The 25,918-nt window shown below is 40.5% G+C and overlaps 3 protein-coding genes across 4 annotated transcripts in view; 1 reads left to right on the forward strand and 2 right to left on the reverse strand.

Annotated features, from left to right (window-relative positions):
- iffo2b (intermediate filament family orphan 2b) overlaps positions 1-17,574 on the reverse strand; it is a 27,452-nt gene extending 9,878 nt beyond the window's left edge. The window contains exon 1 of one of the 2 annotated variants that reach the window (XM_046383324.1): positions 16,513-17,574. In XM_046383324.1, coding sequence (XP_046239280.1) covers positions 16,513-16,988 — 476 coding nt within the window. In that variant the 5' untranslated portion in view covers positions 16,989-17,574. The remainder of the gene's footprint in view (positions 1-16,512) is intronic. The other variant, XM_046383325.1, reaches the window with a different exon arrangement.
- A 1,567-nt stretch (positions 17,575-19,141) lies between these two features.
- Positions 19,142-21,728, forward strand: mrto4 (MRT4 homolog, ribosome maturation factor). Its single transcript, XM_046383327.1, has 8 exons — positions 19,142-19,290; positions 19,550-19,608; positions 19,713-19,816; positions 20,208-20,289; positions 20,379-20,446; positions 20,544-20,695; positions 20,997-21,073; positions 21,173-21,728. Exons 1-8 carry the CDS (start codon positions 19,263-19,265, stop codon positions 21,323-21,325), a joined length of 723 nt encoding a protein of 240 aa, XP_046239283.1. The 5' UTR covers positions 19,142-19,262; the 3' UTR covers positions 21,326-21,728.
- On the reverse strand, positions 21,563-25,606 carry akr7a3 (aldo-keto reductase family 7, member A3 (aflatoxin aldehyde reductase)). The gene is made up of 7 exons (XM_046383326.1): positions 25,018-25,606; positions 24,188-24,375; positions 23,869-23,973; positions 23,478-23,574; positions 22,633-22,732; positions 22,373-22,502; positions 21,563-21,975 (listed from the first exon to the last, which is right to left on the reverse strand). The coding sequence occupies exons 1-7, from the start codon at positions 25,316-25,318 to the stop codon at positions 21,814-21,816; spliced, it is 1,083 nt and encodes a 360-aa protein (XP_046239282.1). The 5' UTR covers positions 25,319-25,606; the 3' UTR covers positions 21,563-21,813.
- Positions 25,607-25,918: the final 312 nt, after the last annotated feature.

A 25,918-nucleotide genomic window follows, 5' to 3' on the forward strand; every position in this document is an offset into this window, starting at 1 on the left:
TGCCAGACACCCTCTTTTTGGCAAGCAACGATAGCAACACTATTCTCTTTCCCTTTTCAGATCACATTACTCATCTTCGCCATGTTAGCCATGTAAAAACAAAATCAGAAGCCTTTTCAATTGCCTTGCAATATGCATATCGCACAAAGCACAGAACGCTCAGCCTGTGCTGCATCAGTCATTTCAGGATACTCCCAATACACATTCTTCTTGTTCCCTGAGACATGAGAGTGCGAGCATGCTGAGTCACTGATGCTTCCCAAAAGAGAGTTTCAGGTTCTGAATGGATGAGGAGCTCATTCACTGATATGAATTAAACACCCAGTGAGAGACACCCACGTGACGATGAGCCACTGTGGGCCACACAACAACATAAGGATAAGTTGAGAGGGTTCTCTCTATATCTCTCTCTCTCCCTCTCTCTCTCTCAACCTTCCCAGTGGGAAGGTTAAACTGGTGTAAATAGCACAAGCTAAAAGCTGACATATGAGGACCACAGCTACGTTCTGGGACATTATGCAGCTTACCCATAGCCTTTACTATGGGGAAACACAAGCACAGCCAGAAATCACTTTGGTATCAGAACATGCTTCACTAGAGATTCACTTTCTCAACAAAAGTCAGCCTTGTTTCCATTCAGGACCCACTGAATGTACACTGTCTACTTAGAGAGAAGTATTTCTTGGCAGGGCATGCTTCCTCACACTGTGATTGAAGCCTTATTCTAGAAACGCTGGCAACGCTACTTTAATGTGTCCACAAGACTCCGCCTATCTGCTGCAGGATTCTGGCTAAGGTCACTGGAGTTCACAACTGCATCACATCCTCTGCAGACACAAATGTGTGTGTCACAGCATCTACATCACTTGTGTTGTGACTTCCTGAAGATACCACCACAGCTTTTTCTTGAATGCTGTGGGTGATAACTGGATGACATGATTGAATTGACTTGCTCATGGAGGGAAAGCCTCTCTGTGTCAACAATATGTCAAGGCTCTTTATGTCATCTATCAAAGGTAATGGAATCATTGACAGAACTAAGCAGCAGCTGCTTCCACATTATTTGGAGCAGTTACAATTCAGCCATCCATAAAAGTAAAATGGAAAACCCTCAACTGTTTTCAAGTATCCAAACACAGATGACACTACAGCTTAGCAAAGGTATTCTATCTGGCCTCTCAGTCATAGCCATGGTTCTGGTTAATCTGTACCTTTGGTGTGATGCAGTCAGACAAACACACCCGGAGTCTCCTTACAAGGACAAAGACAGCAGGAGGGTTGGAGCCTGTGTCAACTCATGCACATCTGTTTATGGTCAGACATATTCTCTGCAATCTCATACTAATAAATCCAGAACTGTGAGGTGTCACAGATGGGTTAGTTCAGCCAACAATGCCAACTGAAATTTCAGCAATAAACTGAGTGGTTTCTTATCCTTTTTGGGATGCAATACTGGACTTAAATAGACGATAAATAAAACCAAAAATTCAAAATTCAATTATGGAAATGTTTAAAGAGCCACAGAAAGATGTTAACAAATATCCATTAAAAAAATTGAAAGCCCTTGACAGAAAGTGAGCCATCTGTATTTAGTTTTTGTTTAGATGCCCAATTTTCACTATTACTACTGCTAACAGCAAACAGGTAATTGTTTAGTGAAATCAGTGTTGCATGATTAACTACAGTTAAGCAGAGTTGTTCAAATGAAATGAAGGAAAAAAACTTCAAAAAAAGAAAAATTAAAAGCACGTATTGTGTGGTCATGAAAAAAAAGTGATTTAAGAGGAGACTGCAGTGCAACACTAAGGGAGAAAAGTGAAGTGTCTCACATCAGGCAGATGTATTCTCATACAGTTTTTGTTGGAAGAACAATAGCATTCCTGCAGCGCTTGCCAGCTAACACTCCCTGCCTCGTGTGGTATGTCTGGGAGTTACGTTTGCACGCGAGCAGTTTGAATGTTTTCCCATCAGTGTGCCTGAGGACACAACTTGCACACATCCACATCTGACGCATCAGCGTTCTTTGGCTTGATGCTTTTTAATGTCAAAGCTCATGGTGATAGTTTTATGGTTTTATGGTTTAATGATTTAATCTTGAAGGTTGATTTTTCTCTGCCAGAATCAAAATGAAGAAAGACATATATTGGAGATTATCAAATGATTAATTATTATTTTAATTTTTTTTATTGTTTAGCTGATCTTTATCTGTCTATCCACAGTGCAACTACTACTCAGTTATGCAACACGCACTAAATACCAAAGGAGAACAGGGAAAACTTTGAGGTGTGGTTGTGTATCATTGCACAAAGCCTCTGTTGCTCATTGCAAATAAAAGTTAGAGTCAGACAACACCCTGTTTAAGCTATACAGTGTACTGGAAAGTGTTACTTACTGGCTGGAATTTCTCAGTAACCAGACATGAAATTACAACCCCAAACACTGATCCTGAGTATTAGCAGACGAACAATACCTTTATTGACTCTATTAGACCCCTTGCAATGAATTATTCAATTTTTAACTTCAACTTCCCACTATTTCTCAAGCTATTTGGTGTAAATATTTTCAGGGGTGAAAATATTTAAAAATATCAACCTCACGTTTTTTTATTTAGCCTACCATTATAAGGGAAGGCTGAAGCAATACAGTTCAACCACACCAAAAACTACATTCTCTGAAAATGACTGTCGAAAAGGACCATTGTAGTGGACTGCATTAGTTTTATCTTGGTGTGCCTAATAATATGCCAAGAGTATATACACTGAACTATTTTCTTACATGCTTATTCATATCCCTGACAAACAGACAGATGGTTGTATTGGAAGGTTTGCAAAAACCAAAGTATTTGTGGGTTACTGGAGGTAACTGTCTATGTTGGCATTAAAATATTAACATGTAACAATATCATAAAATTACAATAAAATGTAGTATTCCATCTCCTAATTAATGCTTGATCCACCTACACCTGTTGTCTTAAATAAGAGTAAGTGTAGTAAGAGCTCTATGCCTCTGTGAGCAGAGCTATCATTTATTCTTATATGTTAGGGGGACACAAATTCATGTTCATGTTCCTTTTTTAAAAACAAAGCTCTTACTCTACACACTATAAAGAGGTTTTAATAGGGCCATCACAATTCATTCCCATGAGTGCAGGCAACAGTAAAACAGGAAGTGTTACATGATAACAGATTCAAGGATCAATACATCTGGCTACATGCAGGACAAACACCCATTCAGCTCTGCTGCCTGTATGAAATGAGGCCACTGACAGCTTTGATAAATCACGTCTGAGAGTCCAGAGCACACGTGATTCCTCTCATGTATCCCTATAGGTGTCTATATAATGTCTTCTCCATTACAGCAGCATTCCCTGTCCACTGTGTGCAAGTATTCAGTATACCAGCCAGGGCCATAATTTACTTTCAGAACAGATTCTTCCAATAATCTTGGCTGGATAGGAGGAGTGTGATGGGAAGAAGCATCTGTGAGACAGAGATGTGAAACTGAGCAATGTAAGGCTTTGGCGAGGGGAAAAAAGGGGAGGGGTATGAATATAGTAGGTCATCGATTGATTGTCATGATGCTCTGTAATCTATAGCCTCCCCAGACTCCACAGAGACACATGTGTGGCGTGCTAATGATGCACGTGCATGTGAAATGGATCAGGCCAGCAATTGAAGAGGCTCAGGAGCCCACCAACTGGCTGCTCGGAGGGTCTCTGCTGACAGAACAACATACTAAGGTCAAAGCTCATTACATTTCTCTGCTCCACCTAACTTCACATTACTCCCTGACCTCAATCCACATCCATAACACACGCAAGCACATGCGCATGCACACACACACATTTGTCCTCCATCACCCCATCTTCTCACGCCATCTCGTATCCATGGAAACCGTGCCACTGGCCTGCACTGAAGTACATGGAGATTAATTCCTGTCTCACTCAGTCATGTAAACTGTGCACAGAGACGTCTGGCAGGATCGTTGCTCACTCGATGATTCCTCTGCTTTGTGTTCCACAAACATGGCCAGACTTAAATATAGCCACCCTGACCCAGACAGGACACAGCCACCACCAGGCCGAGCAGGAGGAATGATGGTGTTACTAAGTGACCACATGCATTTTCCAAAGCCAGCACTTTCGGTGGCCCTTAGGGAGTGCGCTAATATTGCTAATATGGAGAATAGTATTTGTGACTGTTTCAAAAGAGGTAGGTATGGCTATATCTAATAATAATCATTGTTTCCCAACTAACTTGCTTTTGAATGATGACATTTATGAAGATTAAACTGATATTGTCATGTGCAGCAGAAACAAGACTGTGAGGCTGTACTTTGAACCAGCAGTGCTTTGGGCTAAATACTAATACCAACATGCTAAGATGTCCACCATCAGGAGACCATGAATGTTTGCTCTGCAATCTAACTAATCAAGAAACCAGCACACTAACACTCTTATTCCTAGAGCCAGACTGTAAGCATGTCTGACAAAAACCGCTCTGTGTTTGCTGTATCTTAAAGATATTTGCTATGTTTATGTGTATGATAATCCTAAACACACTTTTAGACTTTAACACGGCACATCATTACCTGGTAGAATGTACTGTCTGCCCTAATTGGCTCATCCAATACACCAAACTGTTTAAGCTGAACTTGAGACCTTTGAGTTGGGAGCTACTGTGACCCAGAAGGGTCAGCCTCTCTATGAAATATGAGGACTGCATCCTAAATTGCTGGTCATTCCCTCCCGACACTTTATCAGCCTGCAAAGCTTGCCTTTATCTAAAGGGAAAGAAAAGTTAATAGGGACACAAAGCTCTCATTGAGCATTTTCCATTTATGGGATCCTCCTTCAGGGAGGAAGTCATGATCAGAATCTGGGAGGTTCAAGAGCAGAAACATTCCTCGAGGTTATTCAGCTTGTGAATGTTAAACTGCTGGCATGTATAAATTTAGACATGTTTTTATATACTGTGCATTTGTACTTTTATACAGTATAACTGTTTGAATATTTTCCATGTGTCTGTACCCCATTTAACAGGCTTAGCAGCATTTTTAGTATTTTAGTTTTGTGTATGATGTGTGTTGAATTCTTCCCTGTCTTGTGTACACACCCTCCCGAAGTAATTTCCTTTTTGATTTAACAGCTATATAATCAACTCATCTTGAAATCTCAAGGGCTACTTATCAATACTTCTCAACATCTCAATATTCATCAACAGTATACAAGATTATCTACACTATAAAGACAAAAGTATTGGGACAAAACTCTTTATTATTGAATTCAAGTGTGGGATGGGGTTGTTTTTCAGGGGTTGGGCTCAGCCCCTGACTTCCAGTGAAGGAACATCTTAGTGCTTCAGCATACAATGACATTTTGGGCGATGCTATGCTTCCAACTTTGTGGTAACAGTTTGTGGAAGGTCCTTTTCTATTCCAGCATGACTGTGCCCCCAAAGACATAAAGACATGGTTGGATGAGTTTGGTGCAGAAGAACTCGACTGGCCCACACAAAGCCCTGACCTCAACCCTGTCCAACACCTTTGGGATGAACTGGATCAGAGAATGTGAGCCAGGCCTTTTCATCCAACATCAATGACAGACCTAACAAATGCTCTACTGCATTAATGGGCAAAAATTCCCATAGAAACAAAATCTTGTGGAAAGCCTTCCCAGAAGAGTGGAAGCTGTTTTAGCTGCAAAGGGGGGACCAACTCCATATTGACGTCGGTGTATTTAGAATATATCATCAAAGACCTCATTGGTGTTATGATTGTGCATCCAAATACTTTTGTCTATACAGTGTGTATTAATGAATGTGCTCAACAAAACTGTGCTGAAGCTGCACGTGTTAAGGGAAAAACAACTGATACTGTAACAAATCCATTACACTACATATGCTGTTAAGTAAAATGTAATACAATGCCATTAGAGCCATAACAGTTAATCAATTAGTTATTCCAAAGAAAAATATTTTGATAATCAATGAATCATTTCATTTATCAAACAAAAATGTCAAACATATGCTGGTTCCAGCTTGTTGTAAGGATTTGCTGCTTTTCTTTATCATTTATGGGAGTAAATCAGGAGTCTTTGGGTTTTGGACTTTTGGTTGGATAGAAGAAGCAAATTGAAAATTTTCATTTTTTTCACTATTTTTGGAAATTTTACAGACAAAGCAATTAATCATGAGAGCAATTGTTAGATTAACTGATAACAAAGATGATCATTAGTTGCAGTCCTAAATAAAAAAATATGAAATATATGTCTGAGCCCGGGATGTGATGCATGTTTGGAACAGATCGGATGAAATAGCACTGAGGAGGCAGGTTGCATGTTTGGGGAAATCTGTTAGTTCAGTGAATGTTGTATGTCTCAAATCAGATATTTGCCTCTTTTCCTGCAACAGTAGCATGTTTATACACACTCAGACAGAGCTAACACTCCAGTAAGCTTCATGTGTGCCAGGGGATCTTCATGAATCATTAGTAGACGGGAACTTCATAACGTATGTAATCTCCTGTAAATCTTCACTCAATAGGACAACTGTATCGTGTATTTCAACACTGACGGAGGTCTGAGAAGCAAGTTCTGGTAGACTAAAATCTTATGTAACATGGACTAGTTGTAACACAACAAGGCAACATTAAAAAGAAATATGGCTCAGGCACAAATCATTTCCCTCATTTTTTGGGGGGGGGGGCATGATGAGCCTGTAACTGACTAATTTACACAAATCAAAGTATCTGTCTGAATATAGGGTTTGGTATAACACCAGTGGATACTCCCTTCATACAGATGGACTGACAGATAATTGGGAGCTACTGTTGTAACATGTGTAATCCTCCATCCTGTCCCGGCCCCACAGCTCTGCCACACTGACTTTTTCCCGACGGTGAGGGTGTGAGCTTGACTTGTTTGCACTAAGCACAAGCATTATCTAATTGTTTCCAAATCCTGTCATTTCTCTGGCTTGAGGGATGCCACTGTGAGGTTAGTGGTGGAGTGGAGACAAACATAGGTGTTCACATGTAATTACAATCACTTTCCAACTAATAGGTATGACCTCAGAGCAACCTGAAAAAGGTGGATAATTGCTTTCAGTAGAACTAACGTGTTTATAATGGAGACAGTTTCTCAGACCGTTAACGATCTATCTTTGCAGAGACATGCAGTGGTGCTGCCACAGTGAAACCACCCTGCGGTGAAGCCACCTGTATTTTTATAATTTGAACGCCATAATGTAAGGGAGTTTTTCCTTGCCACTGTCTGCTTGCTCGGGGGTTCAGGCTCTGGGTCTCTGTAAAGCATCTAGAGACAATTTTGACTGTACAAGGTGCTATATAAATAAATAAATTGAAATTGAAATTATGTATAAGTTAAATGTCAACAGATCTGCCAATAGGAGTTTCTTATTTATTTAAAAATTACAATAAGATAATAGACTTTTTTTCAGACCTTTTTGACAAGACTCAAATAACATTCTAAAAACAACATGAAAACTAATAACAACATACTCTAGCAAGAATCTTCTGATTCTTAAAGCAGTCTGCAGCAAAGGGAGTGACGGAATGTTGTGACAGAAAATCACTTTTCCCCTGCGGTCTTCAGTCCCTTGCTGCAAACTGGCCCTACCCACCTATACTACTGTGCTGTTAACTTGTTATTTTCCCACTGATTTCATTTACTGTACACCACATTGTAGTGCCTTCATAATAGCTCCTGGCTATTTACTTGTCATAAAGGGCAAGTGCAAGACATTTAACTGCACAAAAACATAAGTTGTATAAACACAAGCCAGACTTTCTGTCAGTCCTACGCTAAAGGGCTTTTGGTTGGATGTTCCTGGTGACAAATGACTTGGATTTGTGGGATTTGTGAGAAGTGCATGAGGATAAAAGCACAAACAACGACCTGCATGCCCGGGCCATGTTAGGGTGGGGCTGCAGTGGGAGTGACATCCCTTTAAAGAAGAAAAGAAGATGATGATGTTATATCTCTGGCACAAATCCTCACTGGTCTGGGTGTGTACAGCCAAATGCTGTGAGACATAATAGAGCTATGAGACATCGCCACGAGACAAAACGTCTTTTGTGCCTCTGGGTACACACACCTGTAGAGTGAACCCCCGGAGTGAACATAAAAATGCAGCGAATCTATTCAGGGAAATCTGTTTTTTGACCACAGTTAGGTTTCAATTAATCATGTACAAAGAGGTGAAACTCCCAGTCTGAGGACCAGGACCAGCCCACGAGGCAGTTTCATAACACCCACTGCATGTGTACTGCTGTTGTTGTCCATTCTGAAGTGTGACAAATGGACTGCATTATCATTTTATCCAATTTTACAATGTAGCATTCATCCATTCCCACACACTCACAGCACTGATGGCAGTGATGCATAGCAATGACCTAACCTTCAGGGTTCAGTGTCTGGACTGAAAGAACCAGGGAGCAAACCACCAACCCTGAGATTAACGGGTGACCCACAGTCAGTTTTTTTGACTGATCATTTGATTTTCTAGTTAGCCAAATCAGAGTTGCAATGGTGAATGAATGAATGAACTACTCGATTAATTATTTTGAGGCATAATGGACATATTTGCTAATCTATTCTATATTTGCTAGATATTAAGATCATAAAATGTCTCTGGTAATTGGACTGTGGTTTGGACAAAACTATACATCTGATGACAGCAACTGGGCTCTGGTAAACTCTGACATTTTAATACTCAAATGGTTAAATAATTCAATTCAAAGAATAAATGACAAATTAATCAACACTGAAAGTAATGTAGTAATCTCTTTCTAAACCCAAAAGAGAAAGAAAAGGCAACCTGGAGCAGGGACAGTTTCAAGGGAGGTGAACACTTTGTGGTTATTTTTATTTATTTATTTATTGCGTTTAATGTGACTGAACCATCTGAGATGTGAGGAAAATATGTTGGGGCTCCAAGGTAGTTTGAGTATATGATGTGCTGTATTTTATTTTCTTCTACTTGAATGAAGGAGAAAATCAAAACTTTAAAGGATGTGAAGATGGAAAAAAGCTATTGCCATATTCAGTAAAAAATGTAAAGTATGTATGATATGAATGCACACTGAATATCAACAGTACTAGATGAAAATGCAAAGCTGCAAGTATCAGACAGCTGTATCTGCTACAGGTATATATTTATGTTAACTTTGACATATAGATGAAATATACACATTCTGCGTGATTCTTAAGGCCCGTGGTTTGAATTATAGATCAGTTTTGTGTTTACAAACATTAAAGACCTCTAAGTCACAATGATATTGCTGAAACAGCAGGCCGAAGCACCTTCTCTCTCCTCAGAGCTCCTTAAGAAAGAGCTCTGAGGAGAGACACTCATCTGGTCTACTTTGAGGTCAAAAATGCCAGAGAACAGAAAAAGAACTCCCTGTGACATAAGCACATAAGCAATATTATATCCCGCTCAGAGATGTGTGTGTTTGTTTTGTAAAGAGCCTGAAAGACATTGTTATTCTTCTGGAATAACATTTTGAAATGTGGAGGTTATTAAGTCAGACTGCCGTGTCAGCACACCCAGGCTTTTGGAAAAGGTGTGATAGATTTTAAAGCTGTGCAGGTCTGAACAGAAATGCAAAGACTCTCGTTAAGTTATTAGGTGTAAATAAAGATTAGGTCTGGTGATTATGGACTTAACAGGAAGATTTACTTGACCTAAGAAACTGTTTGTCTCCTGCTTTGTTGCAGGCCACAGCTGCTTTTCCAAAATAATTCACCAACCTAAGATCCAAAACCAGATCCAAGACCTGAACAGTTCACTTGCCCCATCCAGTGAGGAAAGACAGGTGCATTTCAGCACTTTTAAATATGGCAATGTCCCACCACTCTCAGCTGTATTGATATCCATGAATAATCAACCACAGCTGCACAGCACATCAGCTCCACACGCAAGCACACAGAGAACGAAGGCACAGGGAGGCAGAGGGGAAAACACACTCCCATCACGGTATCACCCACATTTTCATTCCAGTGACATCATTACAGAGATAGGGAGAGTACATGTGAGCTCTTTCTTCTCTTTTTTCAGCTTTTACTGACCCAGAGTTGTTGACTTTTCTTGTCCCAACAATGCTCTACAGACAACTATGTTCCTGAAAGGAAAGGTTCTCCTCTTATCTGATTGTGTGGAGGCACAAACCACAGTAATGTATATGTACTTTCCACCCTTCCTGTTCTGTCAGTGGACCAGGTCAGTTTGTATTCCTGAAGATATAAATCCTTAAAAATATGTCACAAATATACAGATTCAGATTAGAGTAATTTCTAAAACAACTGGGCAGTACATCTTTATGAAAATGTTTTTCAAAAGGAAGCGGGTATTGCTTTGCTTTCATTGGGGACTACTTTCAGCTGCGAATTAATACACATTGGTTGGCCATGCACATAAAAACCAGTACATGATATGAGCGCACAAAACAGTATCTTGACTGGAAAAGCATTCCCGCAAAGAGGTGCTCCATGTATACAAATATGGTCCTGCTCAACACTAACCTAACCACCCGTCAAAGTTGACTGTTGAGTCTATGGAGGAGGAACAGACGGTGGCTGATGTCTCCCCTCCTGTCCTTGTCTCTCATTAGGCTCACAATTAAAACAACAGCAAAATATACAAGTAAATAATGAGTTTGATGAAGGTCAGCGCTTCAAGCAGTTCAGTCAGTGATTTTGACTTGTCAGATTAAATCATTTACCTGAAATTTTTGAAAAGGAATTTGCTTTTTTTGTCTCTCTCTTAACTCATCAATCATCAACGGTCCTGTCAAATTTATCTTGTGAGCCCTTGGGAGGTCCTGCCCTCTGAGTTGGTACCCACTGCTCTTTACGGCGACAGGATGGGTATGTATGTAGGCTTCACTTAAAGTAGACTGCAGTGCTTTATTCATCATAATGAAGGAACAGTGCAACACTGTTGCTCACTGATGTATTTCTGGACACCAGTGTGGTATATGGCACAGAGGGATAAGATACATCTTTAAACATTTCCTCTTAGGATGACCCAATTTTGTAACAATGATGAAATCTACAGAATTAATACTTTGTTTCAGCACATGTCGTGAGCAAAGGACGCCATGCAGACAGGAAGAGGGAGTGAGAGCAGAACAATACAGACTCTAATCTGGAGCTCACTGGTTTTAGTGAACTGAGCTCCCTCTCTCTCTCTCTCTGTACCGCAGCAGCAGGGAGTCTTCCATGTCGGGAGGCCATGGGTTCAGCGCAGCGACTGCATGCCAGGACGTGGTGCAGGGCTGGCTGGGGGATGCAGACTTGGTGCTAGGTGACAGCTTAGAGAAAATCCCTCTAATGAATAGACGGCCTGGATTATACGCAGGGCAGGTCAGCACTAAAGACAGACAGGGAGAGGCTGAAGAGCTCATCACCGTCACTCTTCATGGAGAAATATGACATTTGAAACACAATGCAGACTTCAGCTTGGAAATCACAGTATACCTCACCCTGTAATTAGTCAGATCTTTTATTATGGCATCCCTGAATCCTACTTTCAGAAAAGATGCTAAACTCTGCTTTCACCTCCCTTATGCATGGAAGGAAAAGATCAAAGCCTTGGAAAAGTGACTTCAGTGAATTCTCATTGGATTGATCCACACAGCTAGATTCAGCTCAATGTGAATTATTCATGCAGGAGGAACAAGCCCAGGAGGCGCGGAGACTGTTCTGGTTTGCTATAAGTCCTGTATCACCTACACTGTGATCCAGCAGAACAGCTGTTTGACCTCTGTGCATGGCTGGGATAAACAAACCAATTAGGAGAGGCCACAGCAATGACTGTTGATCTTTGGTTCAAGTCCCAACCAGGGCACAGTTTGTCACTAATGTATCCTTTACAGCATGTCTAAAACACTGCAGTAGGCACTGCACCTTGAAAATGTTGTAAATGATGCTCCTATCTGCATCTCTTTCTGTCTGTACAGCCCCTCTAATCCACAGAAGTTCCCATTCATATCATATATACTGTGCTCTCATCTTTGGAATAAGCCCTTATCTTTATTTATACAGCCCTTTATTTATACAGTGTATTAGCATTTTAGCACGAGTATAAGTGCTGTCTTTAAGTCCGTATCTTTCTGTCTGTGCAGTAATCTGCATAATGGATAAAGCTGTCTGCAATATCTCTGCACAAACACCAACATGTAAATTCAAACAAATGTTTGTCAGCACTTTGCAGTCTTGGTCACAAAAAAGTTATCAATTGTAGGAAGCTAAATACAGTTTCTATTCTTAGCCAACATACAGCGTGTGGTCAACTGTCAAATACGTTCGTCAATGACAGCCACTGTTTTCATGGCCTTTTAAGCACTATCGCATACTGGTGGCAATTACTGGCAGAGCCTCACTGACAGTAAAGTGATACATTTCACAGTGATGCAAGACAGTGGAATAAAAACAATGTGGATGAGGGCACTTGCGTTGACCTTATCCATCCTCCTTTGCACGGTCGTTTGTCAGCATGAGAGGTGTGCTAAGACAATGTGGCACTAAGTGGACGTTCTTATAAGCTGTGTGTCTGATTTACAAAGCCTGTCTTTATATGCTGCATGTTTGTATGTGAGTAACAGAGAAAAGAACTGTGTGTGTGTGTGTGTGTGTTAGAAATTGCATGCGTGTGTGTGTGATGACGCACACTTTTGCAAGTGATGGCAGTGAATTAACAAAACAGTTTTCTGAACACACAGAAAATCTAATAAATTCGTTGAGAATGTGGAATAAATCGGTTAAAGAGCTTTTCCAGATCCACAAACACATCCTGTTCCTGCAAGAGCAAGTTATTCTCTGCCAATAGGATGTCATACAATGGAGCTGATTTGGAAACATAATTTAGGTCAGTTAGGGTTTAGTGAAGAAATTGACTTTTCTGTTCAGAATAACAACTAACAATGGTAGACGTTTGAGAAAATATCAGCACACTGGAACTTATTTCTTCTATTTTGTGACCATACAAGTTTCAACTAGAGTTACCACCTCGCACTTGTATGCGTCTGTGCACCTGACAAGTTGCACTTTATGTCCATGTCTGTCCAGACTCATATATCACTTGTAGTGACTGATAGAGAGCTTCATCACATGGTGGAGCAACAATCACCTGAAGCTCACCCAAACCGGCGATCTTGTGGTGGACTAAAGTGCTTCAGATACGGATGCTGCTGCAAAGAGCTTCAAATTCTAAAATGTGGAGCACAGACAGTTAATCAGCATAAGATTACAAGAATTTCCCTCCAGGGATTAATAAAGGAATTCTGATTAGTGTCACCAATTCAGTATGTGACCAAAAGTGAAAATACTTGAAAATATGTGAAATATGGTCACAATCTCTTGAGTTATGGGGTTGAATAATGGAGACAGACAGAGAGCAGAAAACATTATAGTGAGGCAGTGAAGTTGACCTTTGACCTTTTCGATATAGCATGTCATCACTTTTATCCTATTTGACATTAGTGTGAAATTTTGTCATATCCGTTGCATAAATTCTTGAGCCACAGATGTGTTTTGCGAGGTCACAGTGACCTTTGAACACTGAAATCAGATCAGTTCAACCCAAGGAAATATTTGGTCCAAGTGAATGTTTGCGCAAAATTTGGAGCGTTATGTGCGTATGTTGTGTATAATAACGCACATATGATAATACTGTGTAAATAATCCAGTGTAGACGTCAATTTCATGATTGGGTCTTTTGTTTATCAGTCGATCTGGTTGCCTTTTCACTGTCCAACACTTTTTTTTTTTTAAATTTGGTTACAGACTCTCTCTACTCCCCTACACACATATATTCAGTGTAATTCATTTGCTAAAAAGAGACAAAACAAACAATTAACAAAGTTAAATTTAAATTTGATAGCATTTGCTATTTTTTTTTTTTTACATTTTCTGGATATTGTTATAATATCATTAGTGTGAATTCTTTTGGCCACAATAATTGTGTATTGAAAATCTCATATCATGAGAGCCCTTCAGAGTCCTTGTTATACATCTTCAATGAGCTACCAAATATTGTTTCTTTTATAATTTGAGCCTTTTCATGTATTCACAACCTCCCAATACAACTTCATAAGAGACACACTGTTTTATATCAAGCTCAGAAAATGGTCTCTTGATCAGAAAGAGGCAAAGTATAAAACGACAGAAAGTACGCAAGCCAGAACTTGATGGTATGTGAGCGCAAGCGGTCGAATCAGAAATGGATCAGCTGGCCATCCGTCTCCTTGTATATGTCCGCACTCGTAAAGCCTTAATAAATCACGGGTGTTGTTGATGCCTTACAAAGCAGTCTGCGTGACACAGAGAGGAGCAGAGGGGTGGAGGGGCTCTCAGAGGGGTGGAGTGAAGGACGAAGGAATGGCTGAACACAAAAAGCACAGCATAGAAAAGGCATGGCAGCATGGGGCTCGGGGATTGAATGCTGAAACGTGACTGTAGTAAAGAGGATTTAGACTGGGAGACAGAGAAAAAACAACTGGGTGGTGAACTCAGCAGTGATGCAATTATTGAACTCAGAGCGCAGAAGGAATGTGAGAGGCAGGGAAAGAGATTGATTACCATGATTATTGGCCAATAAAAGAGACTGGAAATGTGTCTTGTTCCTCACTTCTCTAAATGCAGAGAGAATATGAACATGTTAAGACACTTTAATGCAAATGGCCTATAATACCAGTATGTAAAACAATGTAGAAAACACAGAAAACCAGCTAACACAAAACTCAGTAACCACTATTTGGAGGCTTAATATATATTTTAAAATTTAATGTGCAAAGTGCAGTAGCACTGTTGCCAAAACCTTACTTAAAAAAAACAAGAAGGCCATTTCAGTGACTAATAATGTCAAGAGCTCCTATTTTTGCCAAGAGAGAGACAAAATTTTGGGCTTCGGCTGCAGCAGTTTTCAGTTTGGCTGCTGTCCCAGTTGCTGCCGTTCATCTTCCTGAGCAGAAAAGCACAAAAAAGGACATGCTGGTGTTACAGGGAATGACTGGCCGGGATATGCAGTTTCCCGGAGGAGTGGGAGAGTACACGCATTCTGTGTCACTGAGTCAGTGCGCTCACAGGGAAGTCGGCGTTCGTCATAGCTGAGCTCACAGTGCAGACAGAGGCCTGTTAAAATGCTTCTCTGCTTGAATCATGGCAGCAAACAGAAGCAGTCAACTGCTTGGCAGCTCGGCCTCCTCCAGTAGCCAGCCAAGCCGACCAGCAGTGACGTGGGTCAGCTGGGGACGCTGCAGTGAGCCCTCAAGGAAATACAAGTAATGTGGTGAAAGGAAAAGAACAATTGCTGGAGACTGAGCCATGCAAAGGAATTTCCTCTGAAGTGTGTGAGAAAAAAAACTGGTTCAAATCACGCTAAATGTCTTTGTGTAACTAAAATGCTGAGCACCCACTCAGCTATGAAACCCTTCATGTGAAATACTACCTCAAGTGTAACTCTATCACTGCAAAATCCCTCCACGATACTGTCAGAAGAGCATATGATGACATTTTGCAAGCCACACCCACATGGGACTAAAAGAGTCACACAGAGAAGTTAGAAGTCAAGAAAGTATGGAGAGATGAAAACAGCTTCTTGATCAGACCAGTTCCTTCTTGGTTAATGTGCTGATCATTTTCTTGAATAACTGATTCATCAGTTTAGAGCTGAACGATGTGAGAAAAAGATCATGCTGAGATTGTTTTGACATATATGATGACTGTGATGTGAGTCACAGTTTTAGTAGGAATGGTAATTTCACTTTCACTGACAAAAAATCTAAAAATGTGTCACTTTTGCTTTGGTCTGTACCAAAAATGCATGTTCCTTTACATCTGGAGAATATGGTTTGTAGGCAGGGGCATCTGTGTAGCACCACAATATTTCATTTATGATGGTATGGTCTCACTCATTTTACTTTCATCAAAAAATGGCCACTCCTGTGATTTGGATATTGTACTTAGCCAGATTGGCAAAATCCAAATATTTTGTTCAGCCCTAAATCATTTAGTCCATAAAATGGCAAAAAATGTGAAAAATTCCAATCACTGGTTCTCTGAGCCCAAGGTGACATCTTCAGATGTCTTGTTTTGTCTGACCAACACCCCAAAACCCAAAGACCTTGGGTTTATAATGAAATCCAACAGAAAACAGAGCACTGGCTCATCACATGGACCTCAGAGAACCTGAACATGCTGCGACATTTTGTACTTATTTTCATTCTTGTTCTAGTTTCTTTCCAGCTAGTGTGGGGACAGTGACAATAAGTGCCCAGAAAAGGAAAAGGGGGCCCACAGCAACATTCTCTCAGAGGCTTCAATTCCTTATTACTCCCCTGCAAATTATTGATATATCTAGTCAAATATATCCATGCATGAAACTGAAACTGTTACTAAAGATGGGGACTTGCTCTTATTTTCCAGCTCTGTGGAGGAATATCAACAGCACACACATCAACAGACATACATTTCGGCTGGCCTTTACCCACCTTTTCCTATATTCGTCCCTCTCCCGCTTGACTTTGGCCAGCACGTTATACAGAGCCCTCAGTTCTGGGGTAATGGTGTCTATTTGGACCCCGACTCCGTCCGGATGAGTCCACGTCACCCCTGGTCCGTGCAGGGTCTCAAAGCGCTCCCCTTGCCTCCGGACGTGGGTGAAACTCCAGATGGTGCCCGGTAGTCGCGACTCGGGACCGTCCGTCTGCACGGCAACTTCTCGGGCGTAAAGGTGGCGGTATTGCGCTTTCTGCAGAGCTTGCTTTAGCTGGTTCTCCAGCAGTTTGTTTCTTCTCTCCAGTTCATGGACTTTGGCAAGGAAGCAGCGGAATCGCAAGTTGAGAGTTTTCAGCACATGGATGTTGGAGCCCAGGTCATTTCGCAGGACGCTGGTCACCGCGCCCGACCCTGTAGGGACGTTGCAGACCGAACCGGGCGGAGTATCGGAGAAAAATAGCGAATTCATATTGGTAAACAACAACACCCTGTAATCCAACTACGACTGTCTGGTTTGGGTGCAGTAGTAAAGAAAACTGCTGTTTTTTGTGGGTTTTTTTTTATCTCTGCATATTCCTCCACAAGCCCACTCCCACAGGACGAGTTTCTCCTTACAATGCAGATGCTGAGAGTGACTGAGCGTCTGGAGACCCGGTGACCATAACTGTCCCTGCTGGTTGTTTACCCCCGAGATCCTGACAACATAGACCCACGCAGCGTGAGCAACTAATAGACCCAGAAAGTCCTTCAAGAGGCACCGGGGGCATTATCTTCCAAAGGAGGGAGAGGTTTGACGCAGACCGCAATAAGCAGCAGTACTTCCCGTCACACTCATCTGTGTGTTTGCCTTAGCTTTGTCAGGAGCTGCTGATGCTGCTGGGGGTTCATATAGCCACAACGAAATGGTCCACCTTCTTTCTTTGTCATCCCTCGTTACTGTGTCTCTATCCAGTCTCCATGTGGTGCCGTGGGATGGTGGCAGGATGCGGGACCGCAGAGCCCGGCCTCTCCGTGGTGTGAGCGGATCATGTTGCAAAGTGCTAAACTCGGCACTATCACGCTCGCCGGCCCCTCCCACGTCCCTCCCCCCTTCTTCTCTAACACGCTGACTGCCATGAGAGGTATCACATCCCGGCTGATGGCATACATGGCATACTATCGCAACGACGCATTTTCAGGTCATTTGATTTTGCGCATATCATTCAGGCAAATTGTTACATACAAAATGTTACAGCTGGATCTTTTCTCAAAATGTAAAGGCATCACTGACAAACTTTGTTCACATTCTGGATTCAAAATATGATAGCCTACAGTGTTTTCTATATGAAAAACTTTATATTGTAAGGTATGAGGCTCACACATTCATATTTGTGTGTTTGTTTTCTTTTTAACTTGTGCGCCCCCTCCCAAAAGACAAATTGCCACTGATTTTTATATTGAAATGTATGCACATTATATACTGTAGCTTATATGCTTTTGATAAGTACATGTAAGCAGGTGCATATATGCTGTGCTGTGTCATATCTTATATAGCAATCTAATAAATGATTGATGGAGTTGTGAATAATGCTTGAAATATCCCAGTTAAGTTTTTCAGCATATGAAATTATTTGTAAGGTAAATAGGCCTAGTAAATTGTGTCTTATCTTTTAGTTAGCTGATAACATATTTAAAATAAAAAAATTGCATTTCTTTAACTTATTAATATATAAATTTTTCCTTTACTTAACTGTACAAAAATACTAAGATGTAAAACTGTTGAGTTTCATCTGTGCATCATTTCCAAGCTATGGACATGCCTGGATTTGCCCAGACTTGTTTTTGCTATCAATTGTGCTAATGGCTAGGGCCTTTTACTCTGTTTTATTCACAACAACTACTGAATACTACAAACAACACACACAAGAAAAGAAATCATCTTAGCACAGCACCAAATTTGAATGAAATTAGTAAGCAGTAACCTTGGAGATCTTTAATGAAAATGCAAGTTTTTATGTACTAACTCGATGTCCTAACTTGTACTTGTATACAGTTTCATACTTTTGCACTCTTCTCAGGCCTGTTTTTTCCTGAGACATGTCCCTCCTGATGATCAAAGTGTTATTTGATTTCATATTGCTCATTATTGAGGGTGTATACATGCTTCTGTATAAACACCATTTTTGTATAGAATTGGAGGCTTGTCCACATACCCACAGAGACAAGGTGATTATAAAAGATGATCATGTGAATCTGTTGTAGTTCTTTTTCTTGAATCTTTGTTATCAGAACCAGGGAAAAAAGTCCATTCTGATGTCACTCGCTGCAACCTCTCTGAAAATGATAGTTCATGCCATGCTTACTGACAGGACAAGAGGATAAAAGTATTGAGCCTTCTGTCCAAAAGGCTAAGTTTTTAAAAATGTAGGCCTTCATCAGTGAGACTGCAGCATCCTTTGAAAATCAACCGAAATGTGGGTATAATCAAAACTGAAAAAGGGGACTCACAGACACAGACAAAAGGGCTCACAGTTCACCTAGATATATAGTTTAAATATTTTTGTAAGTGATCATTTTACTTGTATATTGATGCTTTCAGTCAAGGACCTCCTTGCGATCGGCTCACGTATGATACTCTTCAGGCAGTCACGTTTCTTTCATTTTTGTAGTCAGGCACGACTTGGTCAGCTTCACCAAACAGAAACATTTGGGGTCCTTTTACTTCACATGTGCGTCTGCTGCTCTGCCAGCGTGAGAAGAAACCATGCCGAAGTCAAAGAGGGACAAGAAAAGTAAGCAAATATGTGTTCGAGTGGTGTTTTTTTTACAATCACATTAAGCGGTTAAGCTTATTACCTGGGTGCTTGTATGTAGCCGCTGTCAGCGACAACTGAAATAATTAGACAACAAGCAAACGTTAGCTTCTCTTTCTGGGGTAAACAGTAGTTCACGCACGTAACGTTACATTGGGTGCTTCAAAAGGACCGCTGACTGATACCAATGAAACTCATAGCTAACTGATAACTGCTTTTCAAATGATCTTTCCCTCAGTTTCGTTAACGAAAACAGCCAAGAAAGGACTGGAGTTAAAACAGAAATTGATCGAGGAGGTAAGCGTTTCCTTCTCTGGTCTACTGTCAGCTATTACAGCTACATGCTGTTTAGAGTTAGCTAAAGCTGCACACTAAACTCTCTCACCCGTTTGTCTTTTTAGTTACGGAAATGTGTGGACACCTACAGAAACTTGTTCATATTCTCTGTGGCCAATATGAGGAATAACAAGCTGAAAGACATCAGGACAGCATGGAAACACAGCAGGTAGAGACATGAACCAGTCAAGTTGGTTTGACGTTTTAGTGACTTTAAAGGGGCATTTCATATGGAGGTCAATTTACTCCTCACTGGTAGTACCACTCAGCCTGTATCTTCTGTGGCTGAGATTATCCTGATAATGTCATCAGGGTCTAATGAAAAAATGCTATCAAATTGCATTAAGGAAACTGTAAGATCCAGTGGTTATATTCCTTTATTGGGGACTAAAAGCAAGGATACGTCAGCCTGTATTTCTCAGGATTTCTTTTTTGTAAAAAACTTTTGTAAAAAACTTCTCAACCTTTCTCAACTTTATCAAAGATCAACACTAGACACTTGTGGTATAGTATCTTCTGCAGTTATCTTCTGTAATAGTAACTGGGCTGTTTCTCCACAGATTTTTTTTTGGCAAAAATAAAGTCATGATGATTGCCTTGGGAAAAGGAGAAACAGATGAATACAAAGACAATTTGCACAAGGTTAGTGAGATCATATTGTTGTCAAAAAATATTAAATGTTAATCTGCTGCAAAGACATGAAATCTTTACTGCTTTTTGATAATATGCAGGTCAGCAAGCATCTACGAGGAGAAGTGGGAATGTTGTTCACAAATAAAACAAAAGATGAAGTACAAGAGTAAGTATCGTAAAGCTTCTCTTAAGGCGCCACTGTTAGACTGATTCTCCAGATATATTGTTCATCATTGGTAAAAAATGGTATCCTCTACCCACAGGTATTTCAGTCATTTCAAAGAGATGGATTACGCGCGAGCAGGCAACATGGCACAGATGGACATAACTCTGGATGAGGGACCATTGGAACAGTTTCCTCACTCAATGGAGCCCCAGTTGAGGCAATTAGGACTTCCCACTGCTCTCAAGAAAGGTAAGATTACACAATAAGCTGGCATTATACAAATTATTTATTTAGCCAGCAAAAATCAACAAAAGCAATAGTTGATTTCTCAATACTTTTTGACAGCCCTACTCTGTCTGTGGCACTTTCCTCCAAGCCCATTGGTTCTTATCAAAGATCTCAGTACTGACACTATTTAATAGTTGTCCCTTAAAAATGAGTACATCAGGTTGTTTCTCCTCTGAAAAAAATTACATTGGTCACAGTCATACTATCATATCAGCTGGATATGACATATGATAGTTACATTTTGTATCATCTGTTATTAAAGGTGTGGTGACTCTGCTGAAGGACCATGAAGTTTGTAAGGAGGGAGATGTGTTGACTCCTGAGCAGGCTCGTATTCTGGTGAGTTCTTCAGTTGATTGCAGAAAATGTTAACAGTGACATATTGTGCTGTGTTGCATTTGACAGACTGTTCAAACTGTTTATTTTTGCTGTCCATAGAAACTCTTTGGCATTGAGATGGCAGAATTCAAGGTGCAGATAAAATGCATGTGGAATTCAGAAACAGGCGAGTTTGAGAACTGTACCGGTGAAGAAGAGTCTATGCAGGATAATGAAGACGACAACGATGATGATGACGACGATGCAGAATGAAACATCTGCAAGCGTGGGAGCTTGCGCATGTTGTTTTTAAGTCCTTTTTGCCAAACTTCAACAACAGAGGGACAGTGATGTTGAAAGCATTCATCCTGACTGCCAGTGCTACCCCCAGAGTCTGTTAAGTGTCTCTGCTTTTGCCCGTTTTTCACCCCAAAACACGAACTTCTGTCCGTCACCTTGAATTTGATGCATTTTATGTATAAGAAAAGCAGTTTGTTGACTTGAGGAAATTTGTTTTCTTTTTAATGTAATGTAGGCAGGCTCCAGAAAAGGTTATTTTTCCCTGAAAAATCTTGTGTTTTCATTTTTACATTTATACATTAGCAAGAGCAAAAGCTCTGACGCAATACATACTGGTCTACAGTTGAGCTGGTGGGGAGGAAAAAAAAAAAACAAGCATAATTACAGAAAAATGTATAAGTGACTAACTCGTGGAAATGCGCTATTGTGTTTGCTTGGTCTGTTATGGAGACTTTAGCTCTTCAGCGGAAGTAGTTGGGACATTCGTGTGCTACTAGATTCCAGGCATCATTGAAGGCGGCAACAGCTCTCTCGTCCAGAGGACCCTCCTCCGCAGCGGCCAAGTTCTGCTGAAGTTGCTCCATACTTGACATGCCAATGATGACTCCATCACCAAGCTCACCCTGGAATGGCAGACAATTTAGTGCTCAGTGAGAAGAAAAATGAAGATTAATGAAGATGTTTCATTTAATGTTATTGGGTATAACATTTTCCAGCTACTACAAGCATGGATATTTTGGTACTAATTGCAGGCCTAAATCTCAGCACACATGTAAAACTTTATGCTTAATTACTGATTATTAATACAGTGCTGGATAAAATGTTTTTAAATTCTCGAAAGACTAAATACTGCATGATGAAAGCAATTCAAATTTGTTAAAGATATACAAAATCCAGAAGAATATACTTGTATTTTCCCAGAGAACCAAAATTTCTGATCCGATCTTATATAGTCCAATAGCCCCATGATAATATTAAAACATAATCATATCACTACAGCCCTCTGTGCACAGTAGGTACCTTAAGCTGAGAGTGGTGGTACATCCAACGCATAGCAGCAGAAGTCAAGGTGGGTTTCTGTGACCCGTATGCTGCCTCCAAGGCTTTTAGAACCACGTCTATCGCCTGGAAATGACTCTGCTTCCAGTATCTGACAGAAAAGCAGGAACATGGTAAGTTATTTTTGTAGGCATGCAGAAATACCTTACTAGCAGCAACATAAAACAAATGGAGTTGCTTACTGTCTAGAAAATTTTATAAGTAAATGGCTGGTTTTTCACCTGTCCTGGTATGCTTGAGCCCAGCTATTACCAAAGAATCGTCCTGTAGGCTGGGAGCCATCTTTATCTTGATAATGGTACTTTCCTGTCAAAAGGCCACCTGCAGAGTAGGCGTAATGTTAGTACCTAATCTAAACTGTCTAGGCTTTGACTACTAAGGTACTCAATACAGCCACTAAAAATGAGGGTTTTTCATGTTGTGTTTTTAGAAAATGTTAATGCCAAAACAAGACCAAGTTTCACAGTCATAGTAGCAGCTCTGTGAGGCAGTATATAGGGGTTACAATAGATGTTAATGCCCATATTCTAATATGATAATGGCATAATGTTTACTATATACATTGTTTTATGCTGGCAATGTTTTGTATTGGACAAGTTCAAAGTTTGACCTGATGGTGGCGCCAGATGTAAAGTTAAAGGATCACAATTCATCCTGAGGGAGACAGGATGTGTGTTATTGCAATCCACACAATAATTGTTGTGACACTTCACTCAAAATCACAGATGTTAGCCTCATGGCACTAGAGTCAAAGCCAGTAGATCAACAAAATCATTAGGACACATCATCTGGGTCCCAAAAAGGTCTTATTTGGTATCAATCCATTAGGTAGATGTTGAGATATTTCACAGGATGAATGAACAATTTTACCTGCTGGTGGTGCTAGGGGAAAGGTTGGAGGATTTAAAAATGCATCCTATGATGTCAGAGTTTAGCAAGTGTCCAGGACACAAGATTACCATTACTTATTCTCAGTAGGTGCCACGATAATCAACATTTGTGAGTATCTCCTTTTGAAGTTGATGTTGATGGTGAGTGGGCACCACAGAGGGAAAATAAACAGCACCTGCTAGGGGATTGTATGCGTAGAATCTCATTCCATAGTATCTCAGACATGGCAGCAGCTCTGTCTCAACCTGTCTTGTAGTGGCATTGTACATTCCCTGTGGGAGTTTGTTTTTGTTTTTTAAAAAAAAGAAAAAAAAGTTAGGTTTCAGTTAGTGTACAAGTGAAAGTACAGTCAGCAAACAAAGAAGGAAAAACTGGTTCAAGCTAATCTAAGATTAAAGTGAGTGGGAAGAGATACTTTGAAAACAGAATTTCTAGCCCAGCTATGAGCATGTTAACTTGACTTTCTAGCACATAGCTGCTCACATGAAGGGATGCAACATGGACATATACTGAGCAGCTGATTTGCTTGAAAATGATACATGACATAAGACTGTATGGTTCAATACCTGATAGACAGTGGGAACAATCCAGTTGTTGTGTCTGCAGATAACCACAATTTCAGCCACTTCCCACGATGCGTAGTTTGACAGGCCAAACTCTTTGAATTTTCCCTTAAGGCGATATTTTAACATTCAATTATGATTAATAAAATACTGAAAAGTAAGCAGACTGTAATCTTCAGTATCGCTGCATGATAGGCACAATATAAACAACTGTTTTAATAATTTAAAAATTATGGACAAAATTAGTATTTATCTGCTCTGTCATGTTCAAGGAAATTGTACAGCAATGTGTTTTATAAAATGAAGTATCTGCTCTCTTTACCTCTTTGTAGAGTTCATTGCAGGCCCTAAGCGTGTCCTGGATAGGGTTTTGGTGGTCAGGGGCATGGAGGTAGAAAATGTCCACACAACTGGTCTGCAGCCTCTTAAGGGAGGTTTCCAGCTGTGAGCGTATACTATCTGGTTTCAGGGTCTTCCCATCCCAGGGGTTGGCCTTGGTAGCTATGATTACTGTCACACAAACACAAAGAACTTTAAATCAAACTAGAGGTCAAACAAAACAAATCAGTCTGTCTGTCAAATCAGTTCTGTTTGGGAGAACCTGCACCTGCAACATCATATCATCATAATCCAGTGACATACAGTACATGATTCTGTATAATACTAAGAATAGTTTTATACTTTTGGTACGATACGTAGGCTTTGTTTTGATGCTCATAGTTTTGTGCTTTTACTTAAATAAACTTTTGAATGCAGAACTTTTAATTGCAACTTTATACACTGTTGGCATTACTGTGCTAATCATGCCAATTTTGTGTGTGTTTAATATTAACATGGCAAGGGATTGGCGATAAAAATGAGCTCGAAGCTTACTCTAGTACATATTAAACGTTTACATTCATTTTTAACATTGCACAAGTAAAACAACATTGCAAGTAAAACAAATAGCCCCCCCAAACCAAAGGCTCTATCCGTGTTTGAACCTGTTAGGTGCAGGGGCTCTTGGGACATTTAGGTTACCCATAATGCTAAACTAGTAACAACAAGCAGGTATGGTGTGTGGTGAGTGACGGAGTGGCTGGTTCACTTAGGAAACTCAGTTCACGTTAGCACGCTGTCAGTATACTGTATATGCGGGTGCTTCTGATATACCTGATTTGGGAAGATTCATGCCCCCTATGACCGTCTCTGACTTCCCATTCACATACATGAAGGCTGTGTCGAGCTGACTGTGTCCCCTATCCAGGAAAGCCTTCACCATCTCCAGGCTCTGCTCGTCGTTAGCTTGACCACCGAACGCCATAGTTCCCAGTACGGAAACCGGTCGCTTAGCTTCAGACGATGACATTTTTCGACGAGCTACAAACCTCGGCAAGTGTATGAACGCGTCGCTGATACTGAGCAGGTGGTTGCGTTTGAGTGTGCATATGCCTCCTTTTATTACCCTCTGCATGCTACAGTAGAGCAGTGACTAAGCGAAGGGCAATGGTCGAGATGGTAGCGATAGGGAGCGTCGTAAAGTTACTTAGTCGATGTACAACGGAGCGTGTGCTAAACCATCATCAGATTTACTGGACAGCGTCCTTCCTTGCTTGGCTATAGGTCAGGCAGTGCAAAGTTCTCTCTCTGTGACCACTTCCTGTTTTTTAAGACAGTTCGGTTAATATTTGTTCAAGCTTCTTCGTTGCATCAGATGTTGAGAATTTGTCATCGGGGAGGTAGCATGTTAATTCCTGTTTTAACCACAAGGTGTCAGCAAACCACCATCCATTTTACAAGAGAAGCTGGTTATATTTCTCTTGTATACAGTAATGTTTAGACCAGGTGTGAGAAAGTGCTGTATTACAACTGAAAAGTAATATTATTTATTGGACTAGAGTAGATTTCTCAACAACAGTTTACATATTAAAATACATCATTTTCAGTTCATCCTCACTAAAGGACCATCAATATAAGTGTTTTGTGATAAGGGCTGAGTGAACCTGCTGTGGGCACCCTTGGACAAAAATGAGCCGTGAAACACCCAAACGAAAAAACTAAGCTGGAATAAAAC

The sequence above is a fragment of the Scatophagus argus genome, chromosome 3, assembly GCF_020382885.2.
Source record: "Scatophagus argus isolate fScaArg1 chromosome 3, fScaArg1.pri, whole genome shotgun sequence".
NCBI lineage: Eukaryota > Metazoa > Chordata > Actinopteri > Scatophagidae > Scatophagus > Scatophagus argus.

Coding starts and splice junctions, on each gene's coding strand:
- akr7a3 (XM_046383326.1), bottom strand. CDS start 25,318: ATGCAGAGGGTAATAAAAGGAGGCATATGCACACTCAAACGCAACCAC. Junction 23,974..24,187: donor GCAATGAACTCTACAAAGAG/GTAAAGAGAGCA, acceptor TATCGCCTTAAG/GGAAAATTCAAAGAGTTTGG. Junction 23,575..23,868: donor TTGTTCCCACTGTCTATCAG/GTATTGAACCAT, acceptor AAACTCCCACAG/GGAATGTACAATGCCACTAC.
- mrto4 (XM_046383327.1), top strand. CDS start 19,263: ATGCCGAAGTCAAAGAGGGACAAGAAAA. Junction 19,817..20,207: donor ACAGCATGGAAACACAGCAG/GTAGAGACATGA, acceptor GTTTCTCCACAG/ATTTTTTTTTGGCAAAAATA. Junction 20,447..20,543: donor ACAAAAGATGAAGTACAAGA/GTAAGTATCGTA, acceptor CTCTACCCACAG/GTATTTCAGTCATTTCAAAG.